Genomic DNA, 15170 nt, shown 5'->3' on the forward strand with positions numbered 1-15170 from the left:
TAACACGATGAAACGCTGAAATGTGATAATAAAGATAAAGCTGGAAATTATTGCTTCATTTTGCTATATTAGGCAATTTTGAAAAAGACTGCATCATAAATTTCTTTTTATCTAACCATCTGCAGGGAAACAATCTCCCAGCCAACCTGTACACTGAGCTATACTGCCATCTAGTGGACAGAACATTCAGAACATGACAGAAGCAGCACAAACATTCTGAATAGATTTTTTTTTTTAATTTTTACAAATAACTTATCTGTTACAAAGACAGTTTTCCCAGCTAAAATCAAAAAACACTTTAGATGTCCAAATTTTTTTTTTTCATGTATTAAAACATGAATAAACTGCCTCTTCACACCAAGGTGCAGATAAAGCTGAAAACTGGTTTTTGGGGGTTGGAAAAAGAAAAAAGTATGACATTAAGTGCTTAAGAGACAAGAATTCATTTATAAATTCATAAATCAGTGAGTTAAAGTCATAGGAAATTTTAGGGGTTTAAAAAAAAAACAAAACAAACAAACTTGGATGTGACAGGGCAGGTTATTAATACAAAGGCACTAATGCAAGCCATTGTTTCACATAATCCACAGTTCCACAGTGAAACATGACAGGAAGTACATTTTAGAAAAACCCTCTGCAATAAAAGCTTAGGAGGATGAACTGCTCCAAAGCAAAGTGTGCAGAATAGACAGTTTGTTTTGCCTCAACTGCTCCCAACACGCAACAATCCTGACTGTAAGGCACAGGAACACCTTTAACAGAAATATATTCACTTTGACCTTTGGTACCTAACAAAAAGCCAATTCAGGCACACAGCAACATGGAAACTGTTCCAGGAGCACTTTGACATGGTTCTTGATTGCACTGGAGAGTGAGTGTCTCTTTGCACTGAGGTGTCGTTGTCCTCCAAACATCAAAACTACATTCCAGTTGTCAGATAAGATGGCAGTTTGTTATTTACCCCTTCCCTCCCCTCTCCAAACCCACCCCCAACAGTCCCGAACGTAATTGGTGTCCTGGAAAACAAAAACACACACTCACGCTTACACTCGCACGCACACACATACACTCACAAAACAGGAAAAAAACAAAAACAAGACGCCTCCATCGCCTTCCACTTTTGCTGCATCTGCAGATCATACACAGGAACCTCAGCAATGACGCGGGCGATGAACGGGCCGGGCAGACGTAGCTTCATGATGACTGCGAGGGGTTTGAACAGCTCCACTCCTCTCCTTCTGCAAGGCTTCAACTCTCACAGAAATCAAAGCTTAAAAAGGGGGCACGGTGCTTATTTGGTTGAAAGAAGGGAATCAAAACAAGTTAATAAAAGTCTATAAAGCTATACTTACAGGAAATACAAGTGATTCATAGTGTGAGGAAGAACGGTTTTAAAAGGCACATTCTAAAATTATGTACAGTAAAAAGCTTGAGGGGAGTTTCTGCCTCCGTGTTCTGTACACAAACCATGCAACCGTTTTTTGTTTCGCGTTTTGGTAACTCACGATCAGAGACACAGAGAATGGCGCTGAGGAAAGTAGGCACGTTTGAGTGACAGCAACACTGGCGGTTCCTCCTTTGGCATCCACTACAAACAGCAAACAAACTTTAAAGTCCACGAGTTCCCTTCAAGTGGAGAACGGTGGCTCAACACAGTTCCCACCCCCCCTTCCCCAGTCATGCCACCACCACAGAAGAAGAAGAAAAGGGACAAAAAAAAAAGAAAAATCAGCAAAAGGCACATCTGTGTTGAGTGTGCATGTGTGCAATCACGCTGCAGGGCCACGCTTGTAATACTGTGAAGTGGGAGCAGCGAGGTATCCCCAGGGTGTAAAGTGTCACCTGTCGAGCAAGGGATGTGTGGAGAACGGGACCCCACACTATGCCAGTCTCTAAGGTGAGGTATCATCCGACTCTGCCAGCCTATATTAAGAAACGCAAGCTGTAAACACCATCCAGTCAAGCCTTCAATGGACAGTGTTCTACAAGCCTATAGAGAGGAGAAGAAAATAACAAAACAAAACAAAACAAAAAAACAAAAACAAATGGGCTGCACGGTGTACGAGGACTATGCCCTGTCCCGGTTTTCATACATCTAGGAAGTAACAGACAGAGCCCCGGTCTGTTCTAATCTGCTAGAAGACAGGCGGGCAGAGGAAGGGGCAGCGCGTCGCAGCCTTGTTGGCTCAGAAGTTCCGCGGGAAATCGCACTGTTCACAGCGGATCAGGGCAGGGTGATTGAGGAAGGTGCAGGCTGTGCAGCTCCACTGCGTCCCCTCGTCCTCCTGGTCTGTGATGGGCTTCACACTCTTACTGCCCGTGTCTGAGAAGGAGAAGAGGAGTCGAGTGAGGGATGGGACAGATGTAACATCACAAGCATAAGAATGCATTTATCAGCACTTAAATGTAATATTCTGATAGTGCCTTTGTGTCAAGGAGAAGAGTCTCTAAAAGGCTGCCACTTCAACAAGCAGATCAGATGATGAAATAACAACAGCGTCCACTGTGTCCGTTTCATATTTGGAAACCCTCCTTTTTCATTTTTCAAAGTTTTGTAAGCTCACCAGTTTAAAAGACAGCCAGTTTATCAAAGAACCGATACTTCATGGGATTCGGTTTCCATAGCTTTGATTTGACTGATGAGCCAAATATCACCACCGGTCTAATGGCAAATATGAGGCCAATATGTATCTCTTGTGACACATCAACTATGTGTAAGCTAAATGTTCAGAGACTGTGTGAAAAAGAGCTAAAATACTTTAAAACTTATTTATAGAAGACATTTTTTACTCTGTAAGAAACCCCCCCCCCAAGGAAGACTGAAAGACAGGCTGATTCCAATATTTTCTCAAACACTTATTCCAAACAACACCTATCTGGAGTTTTGAAAGTTTTGCAAATACCATAAATGAGGGTATGCTATTTGAACATGCATCACAGGGGCTTAGAAATCTGTTAAGCATGCAAAAGAAGTGCATACTCGATAGAAACAGGACTGAGAAGAACCACACAACCATTCCACTATGAGGTCTCAGTATTTACACACCCTCTGCTGTGTGGTCCAGCTACAATACAGACATGCACATCAACACGAGGAGAAGTGTAGTGCACTGACTCCTGACCACATGCCGGCTTTAACCTTAGGACAAGGGTGTCAAACTCCAGTCCTCGAGGGCCAGTATCCTGCTTATTTTTGAGATATCCCTGCACTACCTGCTGCTGATTAGCTGGATCAGGTGTGCTTTCCCAATAAGAAGCTACAAGGGCAGATTAGGTGGAAAATAAGCAGGACAGCCGCCCTCCAGGCCTGGAGTTCGACACATGTGCCTTATGATATCAGGGGCGGTGGCCAGTGCAATGAGAAACGTCACACATGCAACCTTTTTTAAACTTACCAATAGATAAAGTACCTTTGGGTTTGGGTGGGACAGGACCGAGGAATCCAATGTTGTCGTAAAAGTTATGGATTGCACCGGGATTAAAGTGTGGTCCTGTACACAAAAAGAAGGAGAATGGAACCAAGCCTTTCCCACACATTTCACCGCGTGTTGTATTTGTATAACTATGCACGTGACAAATAAAGAATCTTGAATCTTAAGGGACAGTATTGCAAAGGTATGATGTACTATTAGCATTAGGCACTAGAGAGGTCCTGAGGTACTTCCTAGCAGGGAGATCCCCTGACAACGACCTTCAAAGCATCTTTTCTGCACCACCAATAAGAAAGCTACAAGGTAAAAACAGCAAACCATTATAAACTATAAAAACAGCTAACTAACAGCCAGCTCTTGCAGGAATGGCTACAACATTTCCCATTTCACCCATAAAATGCTAGAATTCTGCTAATGCGTGCTGTTTGGGAAGAATTTACATTTAGAGAGCACACACACACTATGAGTTAAATCAACAGAAACCTACACATTTGAGATACACTCATCAGGGCTCCATTCATTCTGGGTTATCTGATGAGCAGCAAAAGCTGAAACAAGGAGTCCAGAGAATGGGAGTTTGAATGTTTAAGATATCTAATTCATATCTAGACTTGCATGGCAGCCACTGGATGAGTAACAAGGGGTTGAAGCTGACTCCACAAGCTCAACAGGTTCCCCTATGGAAACTGAGTCTTACTTCCTCTAGATAGATCTTGTTAACTGAGTCAGTTTAAAAATTTAGGGAGGGGCAAAAATCTCACTGCTATTATATCAAGTTGTGTGTGTAATTATTGAATGCCAAAAATGTAGCTAAAGTTCAAATTCAAATAATTAGCCTGCCTTGCTCCGAAAACACAAAATATAATTTCTTCCAGGAGTTATAGGTAATCTTCTTTTTTACATCACACATGAACAAAGGTTGCAAACAATACATAGCATGGAGGACACTAACAGCAAGTCAGTTTTACAGTCTTGCAACACTAAAAACTTTTATTTGTATCTTTGTTTCTATGTTTTTTCCCCCTTACTGCAAACTGTGGTCAAGTGAGTATAGGACAGGCAATCGCTGTCAGCAGATACCTAAAGCAAAGGTATCAGTATTGTATCCAAACTGCATTCAGTGCGATCAGTGCACCCCTACATTTAAAAACCATTTGGATCCATTCATCTTGATGGAGCTTTTCCATCAAGATGAATCCGTCTCTGAATAGCAGCTAAAATAATAAGGATATCTATGGAAGTGCCATGTATGATTTGCAACAAAGGCCTAATTCACTGAAATTAATAAATACATCAAAATTTCACTGTTTTTTAACAGTCGGTAATACCTTAACAAAAATGATTCTGTGTTGTGATTTAAAAAAAAAAAAAAAATCCCCAAGGATTATTTATGCCTTCCTTTTCACCTGTGCAGACCTGTTAGGCAGCGGCAGTGATCTGTCGGTAGTGGAGTGCTGCCAGGGGACCAATAAATCCCTTGTTACCCACCAGCTACAGGATGCAATTCAGGAAGAACTGGTAGTTAGCAGCACAATGGTAGCACTTTGGCTGCATATGTCAAGAGGATGTGAGGAGGCCAGAGTGATGTGCTATTGCTGCCAGGCCTCAATCTGATCTGGCCTGCTTCATTTAATGACTTACTGTTGGCTTTATAATCTGAAAATACACGCAGATACAAATAAATCAGAGATGGTGAGTCAGGCTCGTACCTTTTGTTTGAAGAAGATCAATTTCTTTGCTGAGGCAGTCTATATCAATCTGCAATGACCTGTTTTGGGATCGCAACTGCTTCATTTCATCAATCTGAAAGGGAAAAAAAGAAAGGGTTCAGACACGTAGCTTCAAATGTAGGTAGCTTGGAGTCAGTGACCTGTGACCGTGTCACGAGGAGAGCTGTTCCACTCTCCTCAGTAAACAACACTGAACCAAAGAGTTCCTGAGCTCAGACCACCATCCAATTAACCTTCTTCAGCTACTTTCTCCCCCACTCTGTTGACTCAACCCGATGAAAACAGCTGACTCGACATAAAGCAGAAAGCACTGCTCTTTCTAAACCCGCAATATTACAACAAAAATCATAGACGTAAATGCAACAGCGATGGTGGATGTGCAGAAAATAAGAAGGGGTGTTTTCTTTTTTCTGAAAGTAGCTGCACAGCTCTAAAATGAACTGCAAAGTGAATCAGACAAAGTGTGTGCGCTATCAGCCAAATCATAAATGGACCCTGTAATCAACATATTTTCAGGGTGTAGGAGAACTGATGTGAATGGCAATATGACCCAGATAATGTGGTTTTGTCTATTCAGCCTTTTATCTATCAATAATAACCAGAAGTACATTTGGTTTCAGTTATGCTGATTCTTTAGCATTTTTATTTCTAAATCAGCTGCTGATACAATCATAATAAACTGTTTTTGTTTATAATCTGTTGATCTGCCAGTAAAAGATGTGGTTTAGGAGACTTTTGACAATTCTCCTTTTCAAAGATTAGAACAATCTGACTGGTTCAGCGAAGAGATCATTACCAGATTTCTACCCAGTTGAATACCTACGAGATATTTTGGACAGATGTGTTAAAAACTGCTCTCCACTCCAAAGATCAAAACAACAAGTGACGAAAATGTTGCAATGAGCAGTGAAGCTCTTATGGCAGTCTGTTAGGTAGCATTTATGCACATGTTAAATGCTATTTAGAACCTGTGTAAGTAATCTTAAGCCTCAATACCAAGCAACACTAGCTCACAGTTAGCTAGCTAACAGCAGCTCCACCTAATTAGAAATATCACCAACTTCATGCACCAGATTCAACTACAAATGTTTTAAAAAAGACACTCCCACAAAAACACACACACCATAGACTTTTTTTTTTTTCTGGTAACTAACAAATTCTCCTTACAGAAGGAATTTGGGAAGCCGAGTTCGATCTCTCCAGACGTCTCCTGGTCAGGTCATTCTCCATTTCATTGACCTCTTCTTTTAGTTTCTCCAGCTTCTTCTTCTTCATCTCCAACTCATGCCACAGCCTCTCCATTCGTGCCTTCTGATGCACCAACAATGCTAAAAGAAAAGAGACAAACACAAAGAAGTCTCAGTAACAATTATTATCAATGAGAAATGACAACATAATTTAACCTGATTTGTACAGGACGGAGGGTGAAATCCATGAAAAGTTCAAGAAAAACTCATTTATAAAAATTATAATAATGGATTGCATTTATATAGCGCTTTTCAAGAACCTCAAAGCGCTGTACAATTCCATTACTCATTCACTCTAACATTCACACACTGGTGAAGGCAAGCTACAGTTGTAGCAGCAGCTGCCCTGGGGCAGACTGACAGAAGCGAGGCTGCCATATCGCGCCATCGGCCCCCCTGGCCATCACCAGTAGGCGGTGGGTGAAGTGTCTTGGCCAAGGACACAACGACCGAGACTAAGTAAAGAACAAAAAAATGCTGACAACAAGCCATTCAAGCAGCACTGTGCTCGTGGGTATAAAGTAACAACACATTTTCAAATGCACCACAAACTGCACACAACAGTCAAACCAGTTTAGATAATTCTCTTCCCATAAAGACAGCCTTGTGTAAGGAGAGACGGCGAAGCAACATTAGAATCCTCACTGCTGCCTTTCATCACCTATTGTGGTAACACAAGGAGATGAGACTTATTCTGATTAGCAAACTGCTGCAGGCAAATTCTGCCTTAACCATGCACATAATGTACTCAAGTCTCTATAGTACATTTCCCATAATTCATTAAAGTTCTTGCACTTTCTGACAGGTGGCAACACCTCCTTCACAGGCATTCTACGATAAACAATTATCTCCTGCAATACACAAACACACGCCACTACACACTGAGGAGTTATAACATGATGGCCCACAGAGTCCTCCAGTATTTAATTAATGTACCTGATTCATGGATGTGAGTGAAAGGTTATCAGGTGAATCAGTAGACTTGTATTCAGTCGATTTTTTTCTTTTTCTTTGTTTTCAAAAGGATAAAAAGAATTAACAGGACCAGTAGACATTACGATTGGCAGGAGTTCAACAATCAACGCCAGGTTTGTTTACCAACTCCACTTGTAAGGTTCCCTCCAACTTCATCCACTTCCTGAAGATCAAAATCAATTTGATTCGAGGCTGTTGTGACATAATAGATGAGATCCAGCATACACTGGAGAGGCAAACTGCGATAAATATTTACACACACACACACACACACACACACACACACACACACACACACACACACACACACACACACACACACACACACACACACACACACACGTTACTTTCCTGACTACTGGAAGTGATAAACTGAGGTGTCTCTCGCCATCCATCTCCTCCTGTGTTCCCTCTCCTCCTGCTCAGTGCAGAAGTGCCTTAAATATGTGTTCTATTTGTCAGCGACAGGTGACCTTTTTGGGTGCAAAAGAAGTCGGAATAACCCCCTGTAAACATTTTATGGTGGCACGGTGGTTAGCACTGTTGCCGCACAGCAAGAAGGTCCTGAGTTCAATTCCACCATCAGGCCGGGGTCTTTCTGTGTGGAGTTTGCATGTTCTCCCCGTGTTTGCGTGGGTTCTCTCCGGGTACTCCGGCTTCCTCCCACCGTCCAAAGACATGAGCTTGTGGGGATAGGTTAATTGGATAATTCAAATTGCCACTAGGTGTGAATGTGCGAGTGAATCTGAGTGTGAATGGTTGTCTGTCCCTATGTGTTAGCCCTGCGACAGACTGGCGACCTGTCCAGGGTGTACCCCGCCTCTCGCCCTATGACAGCTGGGATAGGCTCCAGCGCCCCCCGCGACCCTGAAAAGGATAAGCGGTAGCGAATGGATGGATGGATGGATGGACGTATTTAGTAAATTATGGTCCTTATTAGAGTTAAGAAGGACAACGCTTCATGTTGGGCCAATGTTATAATTGACAAGTCACTGTCGTAAAGGTGTGCAGCATGTACCATAGACATCACTCACTGCTTTTGGACTTTGCATTTAGAAGTGCCATTGTCACTTTTTTGTCCAAAAGAGGTAAAGTGCCAAGTTACTGGCTAAAATTAACAATGCTGAATAACCAGCTGCAGCCGTACACTGTACTGGGACTGAAGCACAAACTTCAGTAATCCTCCAGTAAGGTACAAACACTGCAGAGCAGTTCAGTTCAGTGACAAACGAAACTATGGCCCAGCCCTGTGTCAGCACACCTGTCAATCAAGGTGATCACACCCACAACTCCAGAATTCAGATGGATGATTTACCGGTACAAAAAAAAAAAGGAAAAAAAAAAAAAAGTGGCTGTTGCCCCAGAGGGCAGAACCAACTGTTTAACAGTTATGCAATACCACTAATGTTATTCCACTGCCAGACAATAACACACATTCTTGGTGACTGATGGTAGTTAACACAGTTATGTTCAACTAACAGTTATGTGGTGACAGGTGTGTCTGCATAGCACCAACTTCCAAAGTGACCTTGCCAATCAAAACAGTAGGGGATAACATTTTCCCAAACCAGTGAGGATAAACTGATGGAAAACTGCACTGATGAGGGTCAATGGTAGAGGCAGCATGCCTGGTGTGAAGCCCCTCTTGGTGATAGTCACCACAGTGCAGGAGCCATAGCTGCTGACTCACTCACAATACAGTGAAAAGCCCAAAAAAGGAAACAGCAGTGTACTCTGACATGTTTGACTCACACAACAGAATCTGCAAGTCTCAGGCGCTGGTGGAGCAAATGCAGCATTTATTGTGGAGGACTCACACTAGAGTCATGATCACACCGGCCCCCACTCAGCGAGTCACCTTTGCTTTTCAACTTTGTGGAGATGAACACAACATGTTTCCACTATGGCTGAACAATACTGACAGCAAGCATAGACAGTTTGGCTCAGGAAATGCACTGCAGAGGGTCTTATGGGGAAAAAAAAAAGCAGTATACTTGATAGTTAAATGACTTTCTTGGCAGAAGTCTGTGGAAAAGGTATTTTGGCCTACTGAGAATAGCAGAAACCTGAATAATATTTGTTAATAAAAACAAAACTCAAATGAGATCAACATACACAGGAGGACTGTTGAAGATATTAACCCGCTGTACCTTGGCTACATAGTCAATAAACTGTAAACCAAACATTTCTAACCAGATTTCAGAGGTCTATATGAAATACGATTCACAGTGTAAACAATTTCTGGAGCTTTGTGTCTGTTCAGTAAAAAGCTGAACAGAGAACAGAATAAGTCTATATATCAAGCATTATAAAACAGAAGATGCTTTCTATGCAAACAACTAAGAAATGCTACAATGTCAGCATTGTAAAAATAGTACAGGAGTAATTTTAAAATGGGAATGACCTTTATTATCGATGCTACTGTGTATTTCTTACCTTGTGTGTATGCTGCATCATCAGAGCCCATGCTGAGTCTGCGAGGTTCACTCTGTCTCTCCCGGTGTGGCGAAAGTGGGTCTGAGAGATGCTGGGGGTCTGTCTCCACGAAGTGGTGGTCTTGGGGTAGGCCGAGGAGATTGTTGACGTCAAAAGTCGGGGACACGACTCCAGGGGACACAGCTGGGGGTTTGTTAGGAGACACTGTGATTTTAAAAGTGTATTTGGTGTTGGGCTGAGTGACCACCACGCGTGGGGAAGAAGCTGTACCCCCTCCTCCCACAGAGGGGCGAGATTTAGGTGGATGATGGTGGATGTAGGCAGGGCCCATGCTCACTTGACCCCCTATGTTCCTGGCACCTGAGGGCCCCTGTAAGGAAGGGTTTGTTGAGATGAAGAGTGTGTGAGGATTCCTACCCAACTTGGGCTGTGGGCGGGAGCCGGCTGAGGCAACAATGACTTCCTCGGAGGGAGTGGTAGCAGCAGTAGAGATGTAAACAGTGGGACCCGAGCCTCCGATTGACAGAGGGGTGGCAGGGACAGAAGCTGCCCCAGCAGATGAAGAGGAAGAGGAAGGGCAGGAGGACGTGGAGGATGAGCGGGGCCCGCTGCTCGTCCGCAGCACAGCTGTTGTAGAATTGCTCCTTTGGGGAGATTCAAGTTTGATCTCTATCTGATTCTTCCGTGGGCCGGTGGAGATGTTCTGGATATTGTACTGGCTGATCGCAGACAGGGAGCTGGGCATGACCGAAGAGGAGGAAGAGGAAGAGGAGCATGATGAGACACCAGAGGAAGAGGCCTGACTTCCAGTAGGAAGAAAGGAAGGCGCCTGGGGATTTGTAGGTGAGCTGATGGGCATGTAGACGTGAGAAGTTTGATGGCCCTGGGTCTGGGGCTGTGAGGTATGAGAGGAGGAGGAAGAGTGCTGAGTGCCGGACCAGGAGCCAGACAGGGAGGAAGGATGTGAGATCTGGTAGATCTGCTGCTGAGGCTGGGAAGTGGGGCTGTACTGGGCCCTGCCTCCCTGCTGCTGGTTTTGCCGTGTCGTACCGGACTGGCTAACATAAGGCCGAATGTAAATAGAGTTACCCTGTGGACTGCTTAGGCCCGACTGTGGCCCACCATGTATGTGCAAAGAAGTAGGGGTGTTGCGTCCTGTCTGAATGTTAGGGGCTAACGTCACGGTGATTGGGTTGAAGCGTGGTGTCTGCTGGGAACCCATAGCTGGTGCTTTGCCACCCAGAGGGTAGAGTCCAAGGTGCTGTGGAGGCTGCGGTTTACGCGGGGGCTCCATCACACCAAATACATTGAAATTGGAGGGCACCTGCACTGGGGCTGACTGGGGCTCCTGCTGAAAGAAGTCACTGTTAGTGGCCTGGCCTGTAGAGAGGGGCCCTTCGCTCAGGCTGTGGGCCAGAGTCCGGCTGCCGTTCATTCTCAGGCTGTCCCGAACCGGGCCCACATGCACATTCTGAGGCTGCAGGTCCAGGTTCAGTTGGGTCATGTGATTATGGAGCCTGCTGAAGCTGGGGTCGTCTGAAAAGCTCAGGTTCCCTTCTTCGCTGTACAGGTAGCCCGGACTGACTTGGGACAAGTATTCACAGCAGGCGTCTAAATTGTTGTTATTCTGCAGGAGAGAGAAGAGACAGACTTGTTAGGCAACATGTGTGTTTGTTTCATGTTTACTTCCTTACAGGAAGATGAAAAAACTAAGATGCTTACACCATTTCCACATTTCCATTTTTGAGAATAGCATTTTATGGCCAGGTTGAAAGAAATAATAATACACAGGTACTGAAAATACAACACAATACGCAGACCTACAACAACACAACTACTGAAAAATTGTATGCAGGGATCAATGCTGTAACAAGGGGTGTGGAGCTTGTTTTCTTGGCAGCACCGCTGTCATGCAACAACTAACATACGAACCACAACTTCAGTAGCTCATCCAACTCATGAGTCAACATAATTCACAAGTTACTGCCAATAACAAATTTCCCACGTGTGGGACTAATAAAGGTTATCTTATCTTATCTTAAAATGATAAAAGAGACCTTGGCATCAATTATGATGAAGCCTTTTGAATTGATCATTGTGTGCAAGTTTAATTCTTTTTCTTTCTCTCTCTTTTTTTTTTTTTGGCAAGTTTAATTCTGATTAATACTGTAGATGGTGTAGTAATTCTATAGGGGACTAACAGAACATGGATGCCTCTCCATGGCATAATCTCTTTGGTCTTTCAGGCACGGGAGTTAAAATTAGTCCGTTATTCATTGTTAAGACACAAAAGTCCCTTTTCCAGTAGTACCTACTTGGATCGACTCGCCACGGTTCAGGGCTTTTCATTAGTACCTGGTACCAGGTGATTCGAGTAGGTACTAATGGAAAAGGAGCTAAATTGGTAAATGGTAAATGGCCTGCATTTGTATAGCGGTTTTTCTAGTCCCTAAGGACCCCAAAGCGCTTCACACTACATTCAGTCATTCACCCATTCACACACTGGCAAGCTACATTGTAGCCACAGCTGCCCTGGGGCGCACTGACAGAGGCGAGGCTGCCGGACACTGGCGCCAACGGGCCCTCTAAATTGATTTTGGTTTAAGATGAACCACCAGCTGTTACTCCCAACTCTACAAACTTGAACTACACTTTAGTCAATTCACTCAGTGAGTTTTGGGGTTTCTTTTTGTTTTTGTTCTTAAATGCACTACCAGATCATATCACACTTGACATCTTTCTAAACTGCGACAACTGATTTTCACCAATCAAAAACCTTGTTTAAAAATAAATAAATAAATAAATAAAATAAAATAAAAACTAAACAAACCCCCCCGCCCCAACAACCTGATAATCGACTCAACTCATTTCATCCTGAGCATGATCATCCAGAGTATACAAAATACTAGACATGTTTTATCAAGGCTGGACTAAAGATACTAATTTCTTTAGAGTAATGTGAAAAAAAACGTAACCTTGGTTGCCCAAGCACAATCAGGAGGTAAGCTTACACACTGCATTATTTTGGCCCACTCTCCTTTATGCCATAACATTCTTAGCTGAATTCATTGTTAGTATACACTACTATCCTGTTCCCAGGCATGAAAACTGCTTTGTCTTATTCAACAGCTATCTCAATTTATGCTGTTTTCTTTGTTGCATTCACTTCTAAGATACCAACACTGAGCCACTGACAGTTAATACAAAACACACAGACATGAAGCAAAAACACCATAAATTATGCAGACTTTATTTTCTTTCACATAATTGCGAGCAGAGGTGTTTATAACGCCCTTACCTGCAGAACACACTGGGAGACAACACCTTCTGGGACTTCAGGGAACTTTTGGCGCAGGTCATGCAAAACCTGAATATCAATCTGGTGGCTTCCCTGGGCCATTCGTATGATGCCAGGTCTGTTTGTTCTGTTCAGCACACGGGGAAGTCAGTCTCAGCAGCAAACTGCCTTCATTTTGAACATCTTCTAAATTGAAACAAAGAAAGGAAGGAGAGAATCTGATAAGGAAACAACACTCTCTCATGGTGCTTCTGTCAAATAGAAACATCTCTTTCTCTGTACAGACAATACTCTGACCACCATTTCACCATTATGAGTTGTATAACGGTGTTTTGTTAATATTCAGTAAGGAATCTGTCCAAGAGGCAGAAAAGGAGCAAATGTGGTCTATTGCAAATTTTCTCTAAAAGACATCCGTCAGCCGTTTGAGGTCGACTTTTTCCATTATTGCCTGGGAGCTTTCAAAACAAAATTTCAGAGATGTTCAATGAGAACAGACAGCATTCATTTCAAAAGCCCTTCTCCCCACAAAGCTCCTTAATAAAAGAGTAGCAAAGGGAGGAAACCACCTCCAACTGACTACTGAGAAAAAACCTTTCCAACTCATCTCAACATCAACATTCACTTATTACAGAAAAGAAAAGGGCCTGAAAACCAGCGTAGTGTGGATGCAGATCTTCATATAGACAGGCAGCTGTGCAGAACAGTTGATTCCTCAGAATCCCACTGTATGATAAAGACCGAGCTAAAGGGCTGCATGCCATTTGTTAGTTTCCCTTCCTGCACACATAAATGTGAACCACTGAGAGAAACATTTGTGAGCCACAGTAATAATGCTGCTGCTTTGTTATGTTTTACAGCTTTTGAACAAAGCGCTGTTGGAAAATGACTAAACAAACATGAAGAGTATGAAACTGCACATTTATATCTCCAAGCTAAACTGCTACAGAATAACAATGGACTTAATTTTTTGCCCCTTTAGTGCAAACTAAACATTTCTCCTTCCAGCTCTTCAAATTTGGTCTAAAGGGAATCTTTGAGGTTTTTACTTATTTCCTCTCATAATTTGAAATTCACTACATACTTGCAACAACAGTGAATGCAAAAATTAAACAATGCCAAAGCATTTTGACGTCAGGATTCGTAACCATTTCGAATGCCATAAATGCTCTGTTCTGTAAGCACAGAAGCCCCACCAACCTGGTCTTCAAACCTGTATGTGAGAGGCAGCCAATCACAACAGTGGGTTAAAGAGAGTAAAGCCTTACAGAGGGAACAGCTAAGCCAGCATGTTAGTTTGTAAAGTGCAAAGTTAGTCTAGTGGAGACTTGAGCAAATTAAACACATTTAATTAAGATTACATGTGATATTTATGGTTTGATTAAAATTTACTGATGCATCTCGATATCAGAAGCACTTCTATATTGGTATCAGCCATTATCACCCCTGCTGACACTAGCTGATATACAGTAAATAAAATACTGATATCAGGGGCTGACGTATTTGCTGTCTACCACCAATTTTGCTTTGGCTATACATTTTCATAGGCAGTGAGATGAAGAGCTAAAACACAAAACTCAAAAGGTGAAGCACCTACAGAAACCAAACAAACGAGAAAGCAATACTGGTATCATCTATCTTTCAAACTGTTGCATCGGCCCTGAATTTCACAACCATGTTTGCCTACTTGAAAAGGATTCTGCTGCAAGAAGTTAAATTCTACTTTTGGCACACACTTCTTATATTTAGTGTACCATCAGTAAGTCAGCTTGTATTAGTAAACACTTTTCTGTATAGTTCAAAATATAATAAACACCACGGGCTCCAAACCAGGACTAAAGAAAAAAAGAAAGAAAAAGAACAGAAGCGGAGTATGTTTTAAAAGACCAAGTTGGCTGGTAGGTTGTACTTCATTCAACGTATAAGCTTTACTCATACCTGGGAACTTGCCAAAGCAACCACACTTTACTACTAGCCACTGTGCAATTTCTCGAGCAGTCAACGCACTGCAGTCATCTTTCCTGCAAAAAACCTTTTCTATAATCCCGCTTCT

The 15170-nt window shown here is 42.7% G+C and overlaps 1 protein-coding gene across 5 annotated transcripts in view; it reads right to left on the reverse strand.

Annotated features, from left to right (window-relative positions):
* Positions 1-214: 214 nt before the first annotated feature.
* The window catches only part of tab2 (TGF-beta activated kinase 1 (MAP3K7) binding protein 2), a 45115-nt gene continuing 30159 nt past the window's right edge, over positions 215-15170 (reverse strand). For 2 of the 5 annotated variants that reach the window (XM_004566237.5, XM_004566238.5), the window contains 6 exons: positions 13118-13300; positions 9820-11446; positions 6329-6489; positions 5141-5234; positions 3396-3491; positions 215-2323 (listed from right to left, as the gene is read on the reverse strand). In XM_004566237.5, the coding sequence (XP_004566294.1) occupies positions 2187-2323; positions 3396-3491; positions 5141-5234; positions 6329-6489; positions 9820-11446; positions 13118-13219 (2217 nt within the window). In that variant the 5' untranslated portion in view covers positions 13220-13300 and the 3' untranslated portion in view covers positions 215-2186. Of the gene's footprint in view, positions 2324-3395; positions 3492-5140; positions 5235-6328; positions 6490-9819; positions 11447-13117; positions 13304-15170 lie in introns of all 5 variants that reach the window. The other 3 variants (XM_004566235.5, XM_004566236.5, XM_004566239.5) reach the window with 2 other exon arrangements.

This window comes from Maylandia zebra, linkage group LG15 (assembly GCF_041146795.1).
Source record: "Maylandia zebra isolate NMK-2024a linkage group LG15, Mzebra_GT3a, whole genome shotgun sequence".
Taxonomy (NCBI): Eukaryota; Metazoa; Chordata; class Actinopteri; order Cichliformes; family Cichlidae; genus Maylandia; species Maylandia zebra.